Source organism: Rhynchophorus ferrugineus, unplaced genomic scaffold (assembly GCF_030347505.1).
Source record: "Rhynchophorus ferrugineus isolate W39M unplaced genomic scaffold, kcgeb_rfMv2 rfM4, whole genome shotgun sequence".
Lineage (NCBI taxonomy): Eukaryota > Metazoa > Arthropoda > Insecta > Coleoptera > Curculionidae > Rhynchophorus > Rhynchophorus ferrugineus.
The window spans coordinates 763,367-787,403 of NW_027472583.1; the positions used below are offsets into that span (position 1 = coordinate 763,367).

Below are 24,037 nucleotides of genomic sequence, written 5' to 3' on the forward strand. Positions count from 1 at the left end.
GAAAAATAATTATCAAAATATATTTTTATACACCAGTTGTGTTTCAAACAACCCACAACTTTGTTGATAAACGAACAGAAATGTCATTATTTCCGTCGGCGGAACAGTATTTTTTTGATAAATAAATTTTAGCTCTCCCATAAAATATTTCATTCTCTATTCACACCAATATTTTTTTTTGTAAAAATAATTAAATGGCTCGATTTTCGTTAGTGTTTTCGTTGTTAGTTTTAATAATTTGTGTGGAGTCCTACCGAAGACGGCCGGAGGATAAAACTAAATGTCCTTTAGTGAAAGCCATCAGGAATTTCAATGTGGAAGATGTAAGTACGGCATTATGGTTATACTATAAAAATAATTCGTTATAATTTGGAGGACTACAATCGAAATGCTAATTACATTTACAATGCCGCAACAAAAAAATGTTAAATAATTTCTAAAAGGGTTTATTTTAAATCATTGTGATATAACAAAGCGCCTTCGCCATTTTAAGTTTTTCTTGTTATTTTCAATATGCCCTATTTAAAAATAGATATAATTAAAAACACATACATTACAATATAAAATTATTGTTTACATTTGTAATACTGAAAGAAACAATTTTGATATAAATATTAAAGAGTTAACTTTAAATAAGTATACTGAATTGTATTGTAATTGAGCGCTTTCGCCATGTTTTGTTACCATTGCCATTTTAGTATGGCTTATATAAAGTTAGAAGTAATTATGAACGCGTACATAACTATATAATATCATTTATTGAACTCTATTTTATTAAAATAAACAGTTTTATCATAAAAAGTGAAACGGTTTATTTTAAATTATTATACAGCAATATACTATAAAAAAATTTCCTTCACCATTTTCTGTTACTACCAAATTTTAGTTATAATATGCCATGCTCTTTATACAACGAGATACTATTGAGAACATATATATAACTATGAATAACAGTTTTTTTGAAGTTGTTTTTAACGCATTCGCTATTTTATATTAATTTGAATATAACTAAATTTTCTTGCAGTTGTTGGGAAAATGGTATGTCATCGAATACTACGCCAGTTCAGAAGAAGCTTTGGCCTATCGATGTATGCGTGCCGACTTCACGATGTCCTCCAACGATGTCATCACAATGAACTTCACCTACAGTTTCACCGATGATCCCATCAATGAACAACTATTAGGGAACATCACCTGGGTCATTCCGAACCCCGCGGAACCTGCTCATTGGGCTCATTCCGAGGACACTTGTAAATAAATGATTTCCGATTATTAAAGTTCATACGAAATGCTTCAAAAAATAATAACATACAATTTTTTGAATATAATTAGATAGAACAATATTATAATAGCAAACAGAACAGTTAAGTTCATAATTATTATAAGATCTTTTTTTATTAGATGAAGGTGTTTATAACACATACGTATTGGATTCCGACTATATATCCTGGGCACTATTGCTTCACTGTGCAGAAAAATCCAAAGTACCAAGGTATTATAACATTATGAGTATTATAACATTTCGATAACAGTAAAACTCGAATTTTGAGAGAGAGGATCTAAATGGCAATAAAATATATTTCCAAATCCATATACCTTCTTAAGCGCCATTTAAATTCTGTTATTATATACGTTCCATTTTTACATTCCAGATATCTGTCGAGTTTCATAATGAGCAGAGAATCCACACTTGGCATAAACGTCATATCCTATTTAAGAGATAAATTGCCGCGGTATGATATCGATGTATCATACATGTTCAATATGTCACAGGTGGACTGTAATGGGACAAATTTTAGCGATTTACCTCCAACAGTTTTATTAAACATTGACAGGCCGAATGGGATATCGTCCAGAAGACATCCAATGAAACATCATCACGGTTAAAATGATTTTTGAAGAGTATTATAAAACAGAGATAATGTATCTAATTGTAGAGTTTCTGATATTCACAGTTATTTTTGTACTTTATTATAAAAAACTATAAAATGGTCTAAAAGCTTAATAATATTCTATATAGACACACGCATAAGAATACATAATTTAATCATGACAATCTCACAGCTACCTTACTATAAATCACTCATACCCTTAACATAGAAAATGCTTTCTTTGTTTTCTCCTGTAAAAACATACCTAAAAGTTTTACACAATTTTAGTGGGAGACACTATTTAAAATTTTAGTTCAGTCAAACATAAAAACCCCTATCTAAATTTAATATTTGATCTGTTACAGTTTCCTTTTTTACTATATAGCTTATTCTATGTCAATGTGTCAATAGGTGGCGCCGGCATATATTAATTTGATTTAAATACTTGTGTTCTGACAACAAAATTAATTAGATTTCATCGTTAGTTCTTATAATTAATATATATTTTAATTATTATTTTAACAAAGTTTAATTTCAAATATCCAAAAAATATTAATAATGTCTCAGGAGAAAAAACAATAGAATAATAATTGTTTAGTGTTAAGATAAACGTTTGATATATATAAAAAACGTTTTTCTATTTAAAATTGGTAATCGTGAGAAGATCCCAACTATTGGTAAATGAAACACTAAAAACATATTTTTGGAACTTTATTTTTTAAAGACAAAAATATGACATAAACTATATAATAAAATTACCTGTCTTAACCTATATATAAACATATACAATTATTTAAAAACATATTTCCTTCCTTACGATCAACTTAAAATATGTTTTTTTTTTATTTAATGATGTTGATCCGATACAATAAAAATCTATTTTATATACAAACAATAATATTAACATTTATCACCAATTCAAAATTTTCCTTATTTTATCAACTTTCAATCTATTAGAACATTCGTTTGTCTAGGACAAAGAACTTTCCCGAAATGCCTTCGGGAAAGGGCACATATTTCTGTTATTCATAAAGGCTATATGGAGAAATTTAACATGCCTCTTTAAACTGTTCATAACATGTGTTTTAAATAGTCGCTAACATGGATGATGCAGTTTAGTAGGGTCTTGAGTATTTTCATCAAACTGGATCACCAATAAAGTTTCCTAAATTTCGTATAAAAAATCCACTCATCTTATATCTACGATCGTTTTAAATTATTATATAAAATTTATTATTATTTCATTCTATAGTCACGGAGATATTGTACATTAAGTATTCTAGATTGTAACAGATATATATTTAGTTCTTTGTATTGTAGAAAAGATACATTTTTTTTAAACCTGAATTCATTTTGCACTATTGTTGATTTCTCTTAAGTTTTTTGATGCTAAAGCACAAAGCAATTGATCGTTGAAAAGACACTGATTTTAGGTACATGGACGAGTTTGTTATTTTAAATATTTTTGAAAACTGTTTTCAACACTACTAACGAATTTTTTTAAAAATCACAAAACGTATTCCTTTTTGCTTCTCCGAAAAACAAAAATAATAAAATAAATACTATACAATTGTACATTTATACTATTACAAAATAAAAAACATTAAACATTTATTTTACAGGGTGTTCGTTATAGTTAAGGGTTCTCTTAAAGTTAACATACAAGCGTCCGTTATCTGGTCTGGTTTAAACAGGATATTTCGCATGTTATCATACAAAGGACGCTTGTTATTATTATATCCATCTAAGTACATGTTTTTCTTTTTTTTTATAGTAAATCAAAATCCGAGATCAATATATTTAATTAATCTACAACAAGAAGTAAATATGTAAAAATCTGCTTATACCATTCTCTTCATTCATTAGGCACCTTTCACAGTCAACTGATATTGTTAGTGTTAAACAACACCTCTTCGTCATCTTCATCAGGAACATTCCTCGAAAAAATTGGAGTATTCGATGAAAATATATTGTATAAAAAGTTATGTGGTTTGAGCATTTTTCATACGATTTACAGGCATAAGGTTCTTGCTATATTGCACCAATATCTCATTTACTCCATACACCGTGCGACTTCGCGATGGAGGAGGGTGAATCAATTTCGTTTCTCACAGATACCGTAAAAAAAACCTTACATTAACTACCACAACCGTTTTAAAGTATGATCGTCCGTCACAACCAATCTGAGTTAAATAAAAACCGAGATCAAAAACGAATCAGAACTGCACAGTCTTCTTCAGTTTCGCGTGTAATTTCTTCTCTCTTAATTTTGTTTTTTTTTGTTTGTTCGCCGAGTCGATTACTACCTTGAAACACTACTTTCGTTGTATGTTGTCCGAAACGGTTATCAATAAATAGCTACCTCTAAAGAAATAGTCTTTGCTTGTACTATGTTTTTGGACAGAAGGAAAACAAAAGTGTTACTGAGTGACTTGGGACGTTTCGGGATCGTTCACGCCGCTCCCGTACAATCGATTTCGACGATGTCTTTGGGTACCTCGACGAATTGATACACCAGACGCTGGCCGTCCACTTTGGCCAAGATTCCTCTCTGATAATAGTACCTGTTGATCGAACAAGAACACGGTTTTAGTATACGGAGTGGGAATCGATAATTTCGCGTACTTACCTTAGAGCTCTGCCCATGGTCTCGTAATTCATGTCGGGCTTGTTCTTGTGCATACCCCACAGCCTGGATACCGCCTTGGAATCGACCAGTTTGAAGATACCCTTCTCCCTATTGGTCCACTTGATGTACCTGGGACAGTATTCCCTGTCCTGCAGGAGCTTGAGCAAAAATTCCCAGAGATACGTCGTCGAACCCTCGCGACTTTTCCGTTTGGGCGCCGTTCCTGGTTCGCCAACCTGCAAAAAGACATCGCGTATAGTACCATCGATTGTCGGTTGTCGTTCGAGGTGAGCGCTTACCTTTTGTTTCTTCACCTTCTTGAGTTTCCGGGGCGAGAATCCCAGGTAGTAGGGATCGTCGAAGACGGAACTGGAGGCTGCCTGGATCACCGACGTGGGGATGCCGGCGTGTCTGAGCGGCGGCGACGGGGGCGAGGGGGTAGTGAAGGGCGACGCGGCCGGGTGATGCGGATGGTGATGCACGGACTGGTGGGGGTGATTCACGTGATGCTGTTGTGTTTGCAGTAAGTAGGTTTGGTAGGGGTCTAAATCTGGAGGAGAAATAAACGTGTTTATAATGTTATGCTTTAAAAGAGATAAAATCTAAAAATATTTTGATTAGATATAATGTAACGGGATCGACTGGATGTTTCTGTATGTAAACAGAAAAAAAAAGTTTTAAATGCGATCTACGATGTTTATTATGTTTTTCTAAAGTATACGAGGTGGAATTATTTACGTTGTAGTTTAACTCGTACTGAGGATAGAAAATAAAGTTTCTTTCTTGTACCAAACCAAAATTTCATTTATTTTTCGAACGCGTCTGGTATTTTGCAGCGTATCAATAACATTTTTATAGGAAATAAACTCTCTATCTTAAAAACCGATTTTGTTTATCTTTTCCGTAAGCGAAATAATGACCGGGTAGGAGCCATATGATGACGGTTCGAAAGATGGTTAAAGTTAAAAACGACAAGGGATGGACAGTATAATTTCTTAAATAAAAAAGAAGACGAATAACTAGTAGAGGGAGTTGTAGTTTGACTCGGACTGGAAATAGAAGTGTAAATAAAATTTATTTCTTGTTTCAGACCAAAAGTGGTGTTATCAATTGCTGCCTCTCAGGAACACAAAGTAATTTGTAACAGAGATAAGCATTAATGTAGACGAATAAAAATTTCGCTTATTTTCGAACGAGTCTGGTACTTTGCAGCTTATCAATAACATTTTTATAAGAAATAAACTATTTTAAAAAGCGATTTTGTTTAACTTTTCCCGAAGAAGCCATTTAATTATGGTCCAGATGATGGTTAATGTTAACAACGACAAAGAATGGACAGGATTATTTCCTGGTAAACATTCTTCAAGAATTCGCGAGCGAGCATGGCTAGAACTTGACGGATCGGTTAAACTGTTATAGAAGGGCGAAAACTAAGAACTAGATACGCGTTTGGCGATGTGGATTATTGTGTTAATGTGTTGCGGGGTAGATGGGACGGCGGCGCGGTCGTGCCGGTCCCAGGGGGAGAGGAAGGGGGGAGTATCGGGGAACTGGACGGATTGGCGACACGGACCGACGGGACGGACGGCAACGTTGCAAACGGAAGCCGAACGTTGGGCTGTCTGGCGTTTTAGACTGACCTTGAAATCGCGGAAAGGCGCTGCCAGCGGGTCGCTGAACTAGTGACCGAAGCAGCCACGATTCCACAGTCGCCATGTTATTGGTTCGTGGTGCATCCAGTGCAGACGGCCGTCCCGTGGGCGCAACAATAACAACAAAAAACGAACGGTGCAAAACGAGAGACGAAACGAGATGGCGCGCGGGTGCACGCGGACCACGGTAACGAGGAAGACAGAAGTTACGGAGCAGAAGGCGGCGGACGAAGAGAGGAGGGCCTGTCAACTTTTGCTTTCATCGTTTTACTCGGACTATCGCTTTTTTATTGCCCGGCAAACGGTACTATTTTATATATAAATATATCACGGTTTGATGCAATTATAGCATGTTGATGATAAACATTTTGGCTGCAGCTTAATTGATAGTTGATATTATCAACTTTGATTTACAGTATAGGAAATTAATCATTTGAAGGGCATTTAATTTGGTTATAGACATAGAGTATTATATAGAGGTTTAACGTTCGTTTCGCATGGTCCCACTAATACAGATACTGAGACCACTTTTAGCATTGGTTCGTTTGGATTGCCCTACAAAGGCATTTGATTGGCTCATTTCTATTACCCGATTGTTTGTTTGTATGGTTTGTTTCTGTTTGTTTATGATAGCATTTTTGTGTGTCTAACAAAGCGTATGTTCAGCAGTTTTGTGCTTTAATTAAAATCACTATTATTTGGATATAACGTATGTTCAGTCTTAAAAGTGTTGTGTATCCAGTGTTTGTGTGGAAATAAAAAAACGAGACGTCGTTTTCCTTGGAAGAAAAATCCCAGTTTTTTAGAAGATACAACAGAAGAAATCATAAAAATATTACTCACAGTTTAAACTTGGTAAGAGGTATATATATGTATATATATGTGTACATACATATATATATATATATATATATATATATATATATATATATATATATAAGCCAAAATTTTGCCAAATTTTGTTGCCCTTTCAAAAGTTATTTGTAACGTACCATCAATTAAAAATTTAATTATTTTGAAGGGGTTCATTTACTTAAACAAAATTATATTGGTTAAGATACTTATAATTAATATTTTGGTCTTATTTTCAAATATAAGTTACCTTTACTAAAATGCATGTATTTGGAATACGAAATGTATATGGCCATGTGCAGATGTTTGATGTTTTGTTGAACATTATTTTTAACGATTTTTTTTAATTTCAGAAAAGTCCACAGCAACTAAATCTGGCGAATAAGCTGGATATTAAAACAATTCGTCCTTTTCGTCGATTTAAACAGAAAAGTTAATTGACAGAAATACATGATGAAGATTTTCCAACAAATTAATATGATATTTTGAATGTTCTGTAATATAATTGAGGTTAATTAGTTTATTGATTTTTTTCTTAAAAACTTGTATACGTTAATAAATAAAAACTTGTGAATTATATATATATATATATATATATATATATATATATATATATATATATATATATATATATATATAATATATAGGATATATATAATATATAGAACGATGGACAAGTATTTTCCTAAGCCCTATTATAATATATCTCCATAAATATGTTCTACATATGAAGCGTCCGTCACTACTCAGTCAAAACCTATTGCCAGTGTCGGATTCAGACTACTTGATACCTTAAGTAATCCACAACTATGGGGCTACCCCATCCATAAGTAACAGAGAGATTTTCGAACAGCCTTTCACGTGCTAACATTTTTTTTTGATGCTGTTTCTGATGCCCCAAGACTCGATATATTAAGCAATTGCTTACTTTTTGTGGCCAAACTATGGAGAAGTTTTACACACGATCACAATGCCCACATTGACACCAAAGAAGGTGATATTTGGAGGGATTGAAAAGGAATTGTGCATCACGAGCTGCTCCTACCAAGCAGAAGATTGTTTTCTACCATGAAAAGACACATCTTTAGTGATTAGAACTGAGACAGATTGGGATGTTACCCTGACGTTAGACTACCACTTTGCAATCTTTACAAAATTATGTTAATGGCATAAAGCTAGATTCAAAAGAGATTTGTAAATATCAATTATGATTTAAAAATAAACGAAGTGCGCATGAGCAGACCTCCAAACATTCTGTCGTTCATTTTTATCGAAACAAAATGTGATATTTCGAATCCACCCCATTATCTATACGCGTCAAAAATAGCATTCATTGGCAACCCCCCTCCATCCCATCAACAAGAACACCCTTCAAGTAGCTCGACCGCCATTGGCGCCAAATGGCAAATTCCTCGACCAATCGCCGAAGCCCGAGCTGACACTGCTCGCCAGTAGCGAGAGCGTACACGAAAGCAGCCAGTGTATTTTTAAGTTCGGGCCACGGAAATAACTATTTTTAGATTTGCGGCTTTTTCGGTTCCATATCTTGCGTTCGCAGGAAACCTTACTGCTATTTTAAATTGGTATTTACTTTTCGACTATTGCGAAAGTATTTCCGCCCAACACCATATGTAGAACATCAATATGGTCAATATTCATAACCATTTGAATTATTTTCATGCGGGGATAAGCAAGGGCTGTAAAATTCCTAATGATTTTTTTAAAATAAATACATAACAATTTTACGTTTTTCTGCTCGCCTTTATCTTTATTTAAACAGCAGCTCCGTTATCATTTGTTTCGATACACCAGCGTTATACAATCGGCGGGCGACTTGGCAACGCCGAGGCAAGATGCAGTCGATATCATTACTTCAAGCAGAGAGAAATTATCTGTTGCAAACAGAATGGGGTTATTGATACAGCACAAGGTCAATGGGGATTAGGTTTGTGCGAAAAGGAGGATGCGTCGGCTCGTATACAGGACGTACAAACCTAAATAGCGTTGTTTGTTGTTGTCTTAACGACGTAAACATTCTAAGACTATGAAGTGTCGTTCGTTTTCTGTTATCAGAGAAATTGATAGTTATGCAACCGATTCGTCGAATTTTTCATGAAAACTAACTTTATTTTCACCTTAATAGTTAACCACTGCTATAATTAAAAATAGTAAGACCCAAAAATGGTCGTTTTCAACCAAACAATCGTGTTATTATCCTGCTTTAAGACCGTTAAACCTTAGGTTATTACCTAAACTGAAAAAATTATTTCGTAAGCTCTTTTTAAGTCTCAAAATGTATCTTTCCTGTCATTCATTTAAATATACAGTAAAGGGTAAATTTAATTTTAATAATTCTAACATAGGTTACATTATATCTTTTGCATTTTATTCCATGATAATTTAAAAATATATACTAACGTTTTTATATTGCAAAATTAATTTTCAACCAAATTAACATTTCAAAATGCTCTCCTCGTAAAAAAGAAAAAGTTTTTAGCTTCGTTAAAAATACGGAAAAAACAAATATATTTTTTAAATTAATTGGAGATATAATTATGTGATTTAGAAGTTAGGGAAAATAATTAATGATTCTGCTTCAATATTCCAAACCTTATTAAAACAATTTTAAATATATATTTTAAGCTGAACTAATACATTTGTTTAAATAATAACATATTTTTTCTTCTAATAGGAAAACTCCAACTTAAAAACATACATAAGGGTTTATATCTTTTAAATTAAACTTTCAAACAAATTTATAATTAAAATATTTTCTATGTCTTAAGAAAAACTGAAAAATATATCGTTTTTAACTTGATTGGTGATATAATAAAGCTACATGTTTAGAAAGAAAAAACGTTAATTATTTTGTCTGAATACTCGAAACAAATTTTAAATCTAATTGAACCAATATGGTTTTTTAAAGAATAATATATTGTTTTCGTTAAATAACACAATCCCAAAAATGTGCTTTGTTTTATATAGCTTTATATGTGCAGTTCAGGACAAATTTTCGTTCTTAAATTATTTAGTATAGGTTACAATTATTAGTTTTTCCAACCTTTGATAATTTAAAAAACCTTTGAAATTAATTTTAGAGAAACTTAAAATACCTATCGGGAAAATACATAGTTACATAATTTGTATAATAATGAAATATATGAAAAAATATTAATGATTTTGTCTGAATATTCGAAACTAATTTTAAATGTATTGTTAAAGTGCTAATCCATCCATCCCAAAAAATGTGTGTATTCCGTTTGTTATTTATCTTTGGATGTACATTTTAGGGTAGTTTTTTTTAATTAGTTTAATATAGGTTATAAATATTGTTTTTTTTTCAAATTTATGATAATTTAAAAACCTCTTATCTTTCAAATTAAACCAATTTGCTTGTTAACTAAATTAATAATATGAGTTAATTAAGTTATTTGATTTAGAAGTTTTTTGGAAAAATAAGTTTGGTTGAATAATCGAAAATATATTAAAGTAACTTTAAAAGTATTTTTAGCAGTCTTTTAAGTTATGATATATTGTTTTAGAGTAAGAATAACATTTTAAATAACAGGACAATGATTCGCTTCAAACCCTAAATATTTAATATTTAAGACTAGCAGAAGATTGCGAAACCACGACAGAAAAAAGTGTTAGGCCTATATTTAACAGTCATTTTAAATAACGGGATATCCCGGACGAAAATAAACGCCAAAAGAGGCAAAGAGGAAACCCTCCGCGGATACAAAGCAAAACGGCGCGAAATAAATCATGCGATATCAACCCCGATTCTATTCCTGGTTGTTGACGTCGAACATTGTCGTCGATTGCCACTCGAAGCCTCCGATAATAGGAGAGGAAAAAAAGAGGGGGGTACGCGGGATAGGGGGTCGACCACGACGACACGACCCATGCACGGAAAACGGAGAGAAGAAGAGGAGAAAGAGTAAAAATATGTGCACGTCCAAAAGGACACTGTAACATTCGTCTACTGTTTTCACTCCAAGGTCAATTTATTTCGCGATGCCCGTTTGCGACCGCCGCCTCCTCCTCCGCCCCGCGCATCGCCCCTCTTCCTCTATAATTATATCATTGCACTTGCAACGCCGGGGTGCGGGGCGGGGCGGAGGGGGGACATGGCGACGCGAATCGGGGTGTTTGAACGGTCCAAGGTCCTGCCGATGTATGCGTTATAATGCAGGCGAATTTGCGATACGCCGCGTTGCCGATACGTCCGATTCCCGAGGAGGAAGCCGGAGCGCGCCAACAAAGGTAGGTGCCCACGATTCGAGAGCTTTCTCGTCAGCAGGAAATCGGGTCTCTAATACTGGCCGTTTCTCCATCGACCTTTTGCTTTTGGGATCGTATTTTTAAATACATTTTCAAAGACTAACCCTTTAAAAATGTGTAATTAAGAGGATTTTTCCGAATTTAAATTATTTTCGGAGATATAGCAGTTTTAGTTTTATGCATTTTTATGTCTTTTCACTTTTTGAGATGGTTGGGGTGATTTATCACATTCTACTCACTCTCTGTAGATTCCACAACACAATTTTGATTTTTACTATGTTATTAGGCCTATAAATTAGTTTTAAAGGATTTTTTCTTCCATGTGAAGCTTTATTGTGAAAAATTGGCGAAAAGTATTTTATTTTCCATCAATAGCCAATACTTCTTCTCACCTTTCAGGCAATTTACGGATTCCATATCGAAAAACCATCTATCTAAAATATATGGGATAAAATGGGCCAATTTTATGGCATGCCACTACTCGTATATCGGAACAAGTAGTAATTAGAAGGAGCAAGATTTGGAGAATAAGGCGGGTGTGGTGGCATTTCCAATTTTAATATTTGCATTTATGCTTTTATAGGTTTTGCAATGAGTGGTCCAGCGTCGTCATGCTGAAGAATAACGTTTTTTGTCTTTGTTCGTATTCCCAAAATCAGGAAAGTCCTCAAGTGAATTGAAATATCACACACCTATTTCACTGTTACAATTGCTTTCACTACGATCCTTATGACATACACGTGTAATGTACCACTGATGGAAAATATCACCATGGCTACATTTTCGTAATATGATTACATATAACCATGAAACACTTTACAAGAGACAAGCAATAATATAAATAATTGGACCAGGGCAGGAGATTAAGTTAACCAAAGAAAATCGATGACTCCATATACAACAATAACAATGAATAACATAGTCATCTCATAAGGCAATAAGACTAAGTTCCTTGGGATAAACATAGATGCAAAACTTCGTTTGAGGAAGTACATTAAAAGGGAAATAAATGAAGTTGAAATATAGAAAAACTTGGAAGAAAATCTCAATTATCCGTATATAATAAGTTGTTGTATAAACAAATTTTCATACTGCTATGGATCTACACTGAGGACACATTCAGACACCCACTGTTGCTCATGAAATCTAAAGAATTGCAGGGGCACGATAAGAGACTAAACTCTCACGCTAATACCGACGTATTGCAACTCTTGGCTGGTGTTGCAGACTTAAAAGGATCCAACCATGTTGTCTAGTAGTGTAGTAATAGTATAAAGTGTATCTAATAGAAAAAACATCAGTGTTAATAGGGGAATTTTATTAGTATAATCTATTCAAAGCTATTTTGTACATACGCCATCAAGATGTTTAATGTATTGCCTGCCGCAATTTGTAAATTCGTTTTGGTATGAGACACTATTTTCTTTCTCATTTTATTCTAGTTAAAAAGAAACACAATGCTGTTGATTGATTGATTCGATCGCTTAAACGAATGAACCTGTCAAAGTCGTCCAGTTATCAGACGTATGGAAAATTCTTGAAAGCAATAGTAATAAGAGGTTATAACTCTAACCTATAAACTATTGTGGCTGTATAATTATCTGCAATTTTTAGATGTACTATAATGTTCAAATAAATTATATTTGATAACAGTATTTTTGTTCAATTATTTAATTTAGATGAGAATTTTGTTGTATGTCAAAGCCAAACTGAACTAAAACTCAGAGTTTTTGACGCCACAAATTTAGATGACGTATGTACAAAATAACTTTGAACAGACTATATATAGACTAAGTAAGGCTTATGGGTTTTCCTATATATATTCTTGGTTTTAGATTATTGTAAACAACAAATTGTGGGTTAGTCAAGAACTACTTGCAACAATGTATTAAGATAAAAAGAGTTAAAAAAGTTAAATTAAGTTAATATAATTAAATTAAACTCTATGAGAAAAAAATAGTGTAAATTTCATAGAATATATGGTTAAAATATAAATTTGAGTGTTGTTGACATTATGAACGTAAGTAAAGGTCTGTGTCTTCATGCTTACACAGTCGAATTCATACAAAAACTTGAACCCAATGATTATACAGTGCAAAAAGTGAAAATTTCTAACTTATTTAAAACAAACAAAATATTCTTAGTTTTAAAACAAAATATTCTTATCAATCAAGTATTTGTCATGACATTTTATTTGTTGTTACTATTGCTCTTAACTCTGTGGGATCTTTTTAATAGAATAGTGTTATTATATACATTAAGAAGCTAACAGATCCTAAACCTGATTACTTTTGAAAGGTTCTAAGCACTCATCAATAATTTATTGTCTGGATCTTTATCTGTATTGTACTGCGTCTGTATTTGTATTGGCGAGAAATCTGAGAAAATCGACTTTTTGCATATATTCATATTTTAAATGTTTAAGAATAGGTCCAAGATAACTTTTCTAAATTCGAATTATTTAATTAAATTACCTCTAATATTGACACCATAATATCAATTGGGATGAATTAGAAGTCTTGAATTAATTACTAAGAATATTTATTGGTCATGACACTTCAAAATCACACACCGATTTTCACATAAAATGTTTCGTTAAATTTGGAAAAACGCTCCTAGTCCATAGATTCTTATGATTTAGAAATGCTGACGCTGCGGAAACAAAATCCCATGCCATGGACTGTGGAATTCGGGAACATCAAAACTTTGTAGCAGATTGTTCTAAGAAATCGGTGCTTATATATGGTTTTCGTTTATATTAGAATAAAATTGGGTCGGTTGTTGATTCAACAAATCGCCACTCCTTTTTTTTATTAAAACAGTTTCAAGTGAATTAAAACATTTCATAACTGATATACGTATACATATTTCGAAAATCTATCGAATACGAAATAATTAAGTGGGACGGAAACGCCTAATTACAGAAATAGTTTGGAAAAGAAATGTGTTTTTCCGACTCATCGTCATAAAAGCTCATTCAACAACGCCGTCCTCGAAACCTAGACCTGAATTCTAGACTGGAAAATTAGTAGACACTCAGCACGCGGGAAAATTGACCGAAAAAGACCAGAATCTTATTGCGAAAATTAACAGATTCATTATCTCGCGACATATAATTAAAAAATCATCGATATCGAGCACACAACGCCTCAAAAAAGAGCATTTGAATGATAACGAGACCGTTATGTTATATTATCTAGGATTTGGCACAATACCAATGTTGAAATTGGAATGAAAAACGAAATTGTTCAAATGCCATCGCCAGCGAATTCCAATCCCCGCGCAATCATTTAATTATATTGCCCAAAAAAAGTCGATTCCCCAGTATAAACAGGCGTGTTTTGTTTTATATTTGAAGGAATAAATATTGACGTTTCGTTAGATCGGCCGCAAGGTTTAGTCTGGTTGAAATTTTTGTTCAGCGCCAGCGCTATTGGAAAACATACTCGTGTTTTTGACTTCGTGGAGGTGCCGGTGCAATAGCTTCCTTTCGCAACGTTCGATTTCGTAAGGTTTATGACATACAGGAACGAAGTAATGGCTGCCACACTTCCTCGATATGAAATCGCAATATTTACTTCCAATTTGTATAAATATCACGTACATTCATTACACATTATTCTGTTTGAAGGTTGATAATAAATAGATGGCTCGATGAGAAACAACGAAGAATTTTCGGTTTCAACAACTCCTAAATTGCTTCTTTTTTCTTGGTGAAGACTAGGTTATTTTTAATATCCTAATTTCTGTAATGAAATCATACCTTAGACGGACATTTTATTGTCAAACAGGGTGACGAATACGCTGACCTACACCCAATATATTCTAGTGTTCCACAGGGCAGTGTTCTAGGTCCATTGTTATATCTATTCTATGCAGCTAACCTACCAACCTCAAGAAACAGTACTGGTGCAACATATGCTGATGATACAGCGGTTTTTGTCATCACACATGTCATCCAATATCAGCCACCCGAAACCTACAACTTCATCTTAACAAAGTCGAATTGTGGTTTAAAACTTGGCGTATCAAAGCAAATGAGACAAAATCTACCCATGTGACATTAACCCTTTGTAGAAGAACTTGTCCCTCGGTAAAATTGAATAACCATGAACTTCCGCAAGCAGACAACGTTAAATATCTGGGAATGCATTTTGATCGATGTTTGACATGGAAAAAACATATAGTGACAAAACGCAAACAGCTTGGGCTTAAACTAAACCAAATGTATTGGCTGATAGGGCATAAATCTAAATTATCATTAGATAACAAGGTTTTGCTGTATAAGTCAATACTTATACTGATTTGGACCTATGGTATTTAACTGTGGGGTTGTTTTCATTAATTACAGAGGATATTTCTAGTTATTAATTATTTAAATTTAATGATTTTCTTGCTTCTTCTTGGAAGAATTCACATTTAAAAGTTCTAGACAAAATAGGAACAAGTTTTGTTGAGTTATAAAATAGTTAAATATATATTATTGAAACTGAACAATATCAACGCAAGTTAGTTGATATATCTCCAATGAAATGAAGAGTAGTTATGTTATTTAACGAAAGTTACCGTTGAGTATCTATCTATAGAATCAATCGAGAACCTACAATAAAAATGTTCATATGTCTGTTTAACAGTAGATACGAGATGATATTTTATTACTGGCGACATTGTACTTTTATGCCCTTTCGATATTTATTTATATTTTTAATGACATTTGTAAAAAAGAAAATATTTTGAACGTTCGGCTAACGAAGTTATCACAAAAATACTGATAACATATTCACCAAATATATTCAGTCTTTTGGTTGAGTAGATAATCCAAGTTTTTGAACTTAACGATTATTTGATTGTAAAGGGATAATAACAGCTGCAAAAACAGCTTGTAATTACTGATTGTTTGGTATAATTAATTAAAGATGAGTTTAAGTAAATAATTAAATTTTAATCTCTGCCAATAATAGTCTATTATATGGTCGAATAGTACATAAGACGAATTGATTGGTTTGAACATTGGAGAGAAATTATTATATTTAAATACAAACTGTAAAAAAGAAAATATTTTGAACGTTCAGCTAACGAAGTTATCACAGATATACTGATAACATATTTACCAAATATATTCAGTCTTTTGGTTTAGTAGATAATCCAAGTTTTTGAACATAACAATTATTTGATTGTAAAGAGATAATAACAGCTGCAAAAACAGCTTGTAATTACTGATTGTTCGGTATAATTAATTAAAGATGAGTTTAAGTAAATAATTAAATTTTAATCTCTGCCAATAATAGTCTATTATATGGTCGAATAGTACATAAGACGAATTGATTGGTTTGAACATTGGAGAGAAATTATTATATTTAAATACAAACTGTAAAAAAGAAAATATTTTGAACGTTCAGCTAACGAAGTTATCACAGATATACTGATAACATATTTACCAAATATATTCAGTCTTTTGGTTTAGTAGATAATCCAAGTTTTTGAACATAACAATTATTTGATTGTAAAGAGATAATAACAGCTGCAAAAACAGCTTGTAATTACTGATTGTTCGGTATAATTAATTAAAGATGAGTTTAAGTAAATAATTAAAATGCAATCTCTGCCAATAATAATCTATTATATGGTCGAATAGTACATAAGAGGAATTGATTGGTTTGAACATTGGAGAGAAATTATTATATTTAAATACAAACTGTAAAAAAGAAAATATTTTGAACGTTCAGCTAACGAAGTTATCACAGATATACTGATAACATATTTACCAAATATATTCAGTCTTTTGGTTTAGTAGATAATCCAAGTTTTTGAACTTAACAATTATTTGATTGTAAAGAGATAATAACAGCTGCAAAAACAGCTTGTAATTACTGATTGTTCGGTATAATTAATTAAAGATGAGTTTAAGTAAATAATTAAAATGTAATCTCTGCCAATAATAATCTATTATATGGTCGAATAGTACATAAGAGGAATTGAATGGTTTGAAAGTTGGAGAGAAATTATTATATTTAAATACAAACTGTATTTTCCTAAATATTGTATACTTAATTCATCATATCTAGCCTTAATAATCCTAAACAGTATATGAAAACCAATCCCAAGCTTTCCTCAGGTTCTTCTGATGTAAATGCAACTAGGAGGAGAAATATTTTTGCCTGAAAGAAGAAGTAAAGCTCTAAAAGTCTGAAATTTAGTGATTATTTGGCAGGATTCAGAGTCGAAAGAACATTTTACACTGTCTGCCTTTCTAGTGGATCAATTTTAATAAATGTTTAATGAAATATTATATTGACGCAAGGTGCAAGATTATAATCATCAGTTCAAGAGGTACAGTGAATTTAAAAGCGACTGAAATATAGCAGAATATTTGCCTCGTTTTGGTAGGTCATCGACTGAAGCTAAAACGAGGAAAATAATAACTTCAAAAGTGTTATTTAGGTTTGGGAAGAAAATATAAAGTTTGCGGAATGAAAACTCTTGGATTTTGCATCACGTCAAGGCACTATCTTACGGAACTGTCAGTATAATTACATTTTTGATATTTGTCAACATAAAAATCACCTTATTCACCTGGAATGGCTCCGATCGATTTATCTCTCTTTCCAAAACTCAAATTACGACATCCATGGATATGTTTCCAGACGATGGAATCTATAGATGAGAATTAGAGACGTAAAGAACAGATATCGAAGAATAACATAATAAATAAGTTGTCTCTATTAGGGCTAAATGATTGTTTGTTTTATTTACCTATGTATCTATGGTTTGGATTAACTGTGCGTAGAATATAATGAGCAGTGACTTAGGTCACCGTTATTGATGCCAGTGCCTTAAAACTAACTCTAAAGGTCATCATTACTAAATCGGAACATATGTCATATTTTTTTTTGTAATTTCGTTATTTGATGAACGATAACATGTTGATCCATGCACTTTTCGTACATAAATCATTTTAATTAACGAAACTTTGTGTGAATATCTGTTTTGGGATGGAAGTGAAACCGTGGCGGTTATCTCACGGGTGTGTTATTATTTTTTTTCAAATACTAACCTTTCGCGAGATAACATGACATTGTGGAACGGTTGCGAAACGTACGCGACAAATATAATTTTTATCGCCACTTAAATAGAATCTTATCGGACCAAATAAAACAAACACTTAAACGCGGTGAGACGACAGATAGGAGATCAACAGAATATATTTTGGGAACGATAGAAAATTGCGATAGCCTAGGTCAGTGAATAGGATGATAATTTTCGATATTGTTTACGTCGACTTTTGTTCGTTGATGTTGCGTACGAAAGACAAAACCCCGGATGATTTATTGATTTATTAGTTAATACAGTTCAATATTTTACAATTTACAGGCTTTTTATGATGGTTCCCGTATTGGCAACTGCATTTTATTTTAAAATTTTTATTGTATTGGTAGATTTACTACAGTATAAAGGTTTCAACTTCTACAATCACTTTAGGTGTTTGGATTGTGGCGACCGCCACGACCCTTTAGGCCACCACCAATTCACCATCAACAACTACAAAGGTTGGCAACGCCGGTGGATTGGTACCATGCAGTTCTGGAGTATAAAAGGCCATCACGACGACGTCTCGCTCTCTTTTCTTATCACCGTCCCCCTGTAACAGTACCACTTCCACAGCGCTACCGTACTTCCTTCACCTTAACCTAATATCCTGTCAATTCTCCCATCGACCACATGTATCAATCGTAAGTTAGAATAAACAACTTTGATTCAACCAGTGTTTTTAGTTCCCGTGCAAATTCCTTCCAAAAATAGTAGTGAGTGTTCTGACAAATAATCGCCGCGGCAGCCACACATTTCGACCGACTGACCGACCCGACGAACATTCCTACAGGATGTATGTTGATATCGATCAGCATAACAGATCAATTGAAGAGTCCCCAGCCTACTATAGTAAAACACATTTTTTTGGAAAAGTTTATTTTTTTTATTCAACATAATTTCCTTCAAGAATGAGTCGCTGATTATAGCGACCCACCAACTTTTTGTTACCATTTTTGTAGTACGATTTGTCCTTTGCTTCAAAATAGGCCTCAGTTTCGGCGACTACCTCTTCATTCGACGAAAATTTCTTACCGGCGAGCATTCTTTTGAGATCTGTGAACAGGAAATAGTCGCTGGGGGTCAGATCTGGAGAATACGGCGGATGAGGAAGCAATTCGAAGCCCAATTCATTGATTTTGCCACCATTTTCACTGATTTGTGACTTGGTGAAGCAGCACATTTTTTTCTTCAAATGTGGCTGTGGATTGGACTTCGGTGTGAAATGATAGAGCCATGTTTCATCCATTGTCACATATCGACGCAAAAACTCGGGTTGATTACGCTTGATCATCTTCAAACACTGCTCCAAATCATCAACTCGTCCATGTTTTTGGTCAAAAGTGAGCTCGCGCGGCACCCATTTTGCACAGTGCTTTTTCATACCCAAATGTTCGTGAATGATATGATGTACACGTTCAGTTGATATCTTTAGAGTGTCTGCTATTTTATTCAATTTCAATTTACGGTCATTCAAAATCATTTTGTGGATTTTTTTATGTTTTCGTCGGTAATAACGCCTTTTGGGTGTTCACTGCGCTCACCGTCTTCGGTGCTCATTTCACCACCTCTAAACTTAGCATACCAATCCTTGATAGTAGATTTTCCTGGGACAGTGTCCGAAAACTCGTCATCAAGCCAAGGTTTTGCTTCAAATGTATTTTTTCCTTCCAAAAACAAAATTTTATCAACACGCGAAATTCCTTTTTATTAATTTTTTCAATAACAAAAGTTGCTTCACTCAATATGCTACAATTCACAAACTAATGATCCGGCAGCTGTCAAATTTATATACGCATCTTTTGAGGGTTAGGGCTAACTAAAAGAACTAAAAAAATCCATATGTTGATTTAATTCTAGTAGCGCCATCTATGTGTCAGGCCAGGATTTTTCAATTGACCTGTTATAAACAACTGTTAAAAAACCTAATCTAGCTGTTAAATTCGATGCTTTTAACATTTCTCTTCATAAAATAATAGTTTTCCATTTATTTATTGTGTTATTCAGCGAAGAAATTTGCTGCCGAAGCTCATAAAACATGTTTAGAAACTTATGACGATGCTGCTCCATCATATTCGACTTGGAGAAAATATTTTGATAATATATACAATGTATTGAGATAAATAACAAAACATTTTGTGTTATTTTGGCAGAATATCTGAAGTATATTTTAGATAATTTGTTCTTGTTTACAAACTCGTTGACTAACTGTTCCAATTTCAAAGCGTCAAAAAATCACTATGAAAAATCAACAATTACTCACTTCGGTTAGATCTAATTAACAGCAAACAGTATTATTACAAAAATTATAGAGATTTATTGCATATTAAACATGCATTCATTATATTAATTTATAACTGTGTATTAAGTATTCAAAAGTTCAGAGTTTCAAAATTTCGAAGTCATAGAGTTCATAGGCTTAGAACCTCCGAACTATTTCGTATATGTCCAAACGTGATAATTAATTATCGAGTTCCTATTTTTTTGTGAGTGTATGTGTTTATTCACGCTCCAATAAGCGAGATGTTTAAGGCAAAAAATTTAAGAAAATCAAAGATCTTCCATCAGAGGTACATGATCTAAAAAAAATTGTAGTTACTACCTATGCAAAATCAATATTTTTTTCAGAAGGTTTAAGTAGAGTTATTATCTGCACTTATCATGTGACTTATGTGTAATTTATACTCACTACCGACGAATCGATTCTGGGTAAATTTAGGTTATTTACCTTGATAAATCCTAGTTTTTTTGGTTTATCTTTTCTTTTAGTTGGTAACCAGCGCCCGATTTTTTAATAGTTAAATATAAGATTAATAATTCAAATAAAATCGAAGAGCGTTGGAATGCCGGAAGGATGGTTATGAAACTGTAAATGATATCAATGTTTCTCTTTAGTAGCGCTTCTGATTGCTATTTGACTTGACATGATGAATTTTGAAATTTTATGTTTTTATTTCTGATAAGATCTTAGTTATTTTTTAATACTTTTAATTTTAAATTAAATGTATTTTACAATAATCTTGCTATAGCATATTATTATTTTAATTCATCAATATGTTTGTGTTTCTTTATTACAGTCATCTAGCCTATTGGCGCGCACTCTAGGCTAGATAGTTCGTCGATCGCCGTCCGCTCAGTCTAGTTCTCCGAATTCGTCGTTAATAAATAGGTGGGAATTGCGCAAACCGTGACCTAGGTCAATGTCAAAGCGATAATATAGTGCGACGATCCGAGCGCCTTCAAAAATAGACCGGCGGCGGGCCCTGCCGACTTTCGGTTTCTATAAAACCGTTCGAAAAAGTCTCCCGTCTCGCGTTCGCCTCCTACCGTTGCCCCCGCCCCGCCAGGTCCGCGTTCTCCTTCCGCCTTAATCCACTCCCGATGACGACACACGACGATTCTATAGTCGATGCCGTCCTATTTAAACAACCAACTATGTTTGGTTATTATTTTCGTAGAAAAATAAGAATTAGAATGCGTGGCCTCGAGATGATGTTCCTCGTTCGCTTCGAAACCACCAGAGGGCCTGACGCACAAAAATTGACAGATTATTTATTGATTTAGCTTTGACATTTTATCCGATATTTTCGGTTAATTATTTAATTAATGATTAAAAATTACTATTTTAACGAAATTTATTTTTAAAACATCATTTTTTTAGTAAAAATTGTAGTCCTTCGAGTAAAACAGTCAATGCAGTCATCATCAAAATTTATAATGCAATGTTGTCGCACTAAATTTAAGTATTCTTTTGAATCGTTTACCGATTTATAACTTCTAATTATTATTGCTAATGTTTTGAAGAATTATGCAGACATTTGACAACAAGGTCGACCAGCACCAACACAAATCGAATTTTAAAAATTGATTCGGTTATATGTTCCGATGTATCAGATAACATTCTGAGTATTTCTAACTAATATAAAATGAGAGGGAAAAATCCTCCTCGGAGTGTAAAACGAATTTTACGTTTTTACACACTGCGCTTGGTAGCATATTAGACGTCATCTATGACGTCATTGGCTGTTTTATTGGAATGGCCATATCTGTTTAAATGCAAAAAAGAAATAAAACTCGTTTTAGACCCTGCTGAATGTAAAACGTCAAATACTTAATTTTGCATATTTATCTTATTCAGTATCATCTAAAATTACTACTATTATCTCATTTATAGATATATCGAATGTCATCTTATCTTGAAATGTTAATGAGTGAATTTATCTTTTTATGTTTATTTTTAGTACCAATTTTAGTTATTTGTAATAAAAAATAAATTGATATCTCACTTTTCCTTGTTTTTTCCTACTTTTATTTTGATTTTTTCTCATTTTAAAACTGTTAATACTTCACTCCTTTATTAATTACCATAAAATTATAACATAAAAACATTTAACATTTTTAATTTTACTGTTGTATCACAGCTAATACAAATTTGTTTTACTTCTTGCGTTTCTTAACTATTTTATTTATAAATTTCCTAATAAACAGAACAGAATATATATATATATATATATATATATATATATATATATATATATAGAAATCTAAAAAATTTACAATGATCTTCTTCTTGAAGAAATATGAAAATAAAATCTTTGTGTGGCTAAAATCATTTATTAAAAACCCTAAACATCTAGAAACAACTTTTTTCGCATTGTCAAAATGCCAGATATCGAAAATTAAAATATAAAAATCTTTACGACAATGTCCAAAGCCAAGAAATGTGAAAAATGCCTGTACTGGTCCAGAACAAATCACCCGATTTTTTTTGTCGGTATCGTATTTATTGAAACAGTTCTATGATGCCGGCCGTGAATTTCACTTGTTTTTTAAACTTTCCGAACAGTCGTCGTTGCCGCATACCAGGATGTGTTTTCGGTGATGCAAGCTGATGATTCTCACGTAATATCGCTAAAACTCCTCGCTCGTTTTTTTTATATCTCAACCTTCAAATCACCGCTACGCCGAATTTAGCGAGATGACCTACCGCAAAATCATATTTGATTAGAGAATGTTTTTATAAACAAAGATTACAGTTGGATTCGAGCGCGACAATGCGATCCAGACGATGTATTTTCTGTGATGTGTGCATAGCAAATATTTTTTGTTTCTAACATGTCAAACATGCAGCTTTACGATACGATGTGGAGAACAATCGATTACTCGTTACTTTTAATATGTACTATCTAATAAGTGTTTATGCAAAGTTAAATATTTACATTTAGCTAATGCTAGTATTTTATTTTTGTCTACTGGAGAGCCCCTAGCAACTTGAAAGCCATCTATAGTACATTTTTGATTAGAATTTTATATTGAAACATTTTCTTCGTCGATTTCACGTCAACTCTGCCCATTTAGTTTGCCCTGTATAAATATCATTTCTGCAAAAAGAAGATTTGAAAGAAAAATTGACATTTGAAATAAAACATTTTTAAGTGTAGGCTTGGTGTGGTAAAACCTAGTTTTTGGTGGCGTTTAATGGTTAACAATGCAAGTCTGATTTATACCTTACTTTAATAATTTGTATATCAATCAATGTAATAATACATCGGTAAAAACTCCAAACAAGTTGTTTATTGTTGTTCCAAGGCAGAAAAGAGTCAGAGAAATATGATTAAATCTTGCAAAGCGGGAACCAGCAGATATTATTTTTTTGAAGACCA

General features: G+C 32.8%; 2 protein-coding genes and 1 long non-coding RNA gene across 5 annotated transcripts in view; 2 read left to right on the plus strand and 1 right to left on the minus strand.

The window, feature by feature from the left end:
* Positions 1-86: 86 nt before the first annotated feature.
* On the plus strand, positions 87-2,056 carry Karl (lipocalin/cytosolic fatty acid-binding protein Karl). The gene is made up of 4 exons (XM_076402573.1): positions 87-323; positions 1,025-1,250; positions 1,402-1,492; positions 1,653-2,056. Exons 1-4 carry the CDS (start codon positions 195-197, stop codon positions 1,885-1,887), a joined length of 681 nt encoding a protein of 226 aa, XP_076258688.1. The 5' UTR covers positions 87-194; the 3' UTR covers positions 1,888-2,056.
* Positions 2,057-2,567: 511 nt separating this feature from the next.
* Positions 2,568-24,037, minus strand: part of Eip74EF (Ecdysone-induced protein E74) — a 174,964-nt gene continuing 153,494 nt past the window's right edge. For all 3 annotated transcript variants that reach the window (XM_076402570.1, XM_076402569.1, XM_076402571.1), the window contains 3 exons: positions 4,800-5,050; positions 4,501-4,736; positions 2,568-4,435 (listed from right to left, as the gene is read on the minus strand). In XM_076402570.1, coding sequence (XP_076258685.1) covers positions 4,324-4,435; positions 4,501-4,736; positions 4,800-5,050 — 599 coding nt within the window. In that variant the 3' untranslated portion in view covers positions 2,568-4,323. The remainder of the gene's footprint in view (positions 4,436-4,500; positions 4,737-4,799; positions 5,051-24,037) is intronic.
* LOC143195456 (uncharacterized) lies at positions 6,181-7,519 on the plus strand. The gene is made up of 2 exons (XR_013005539.1): positions 6,181-6,456; positions 7,358-7,519. It is a non-coding gene; the product is annotated as an uncharacterized LOC143195456 (long non-coding RNA).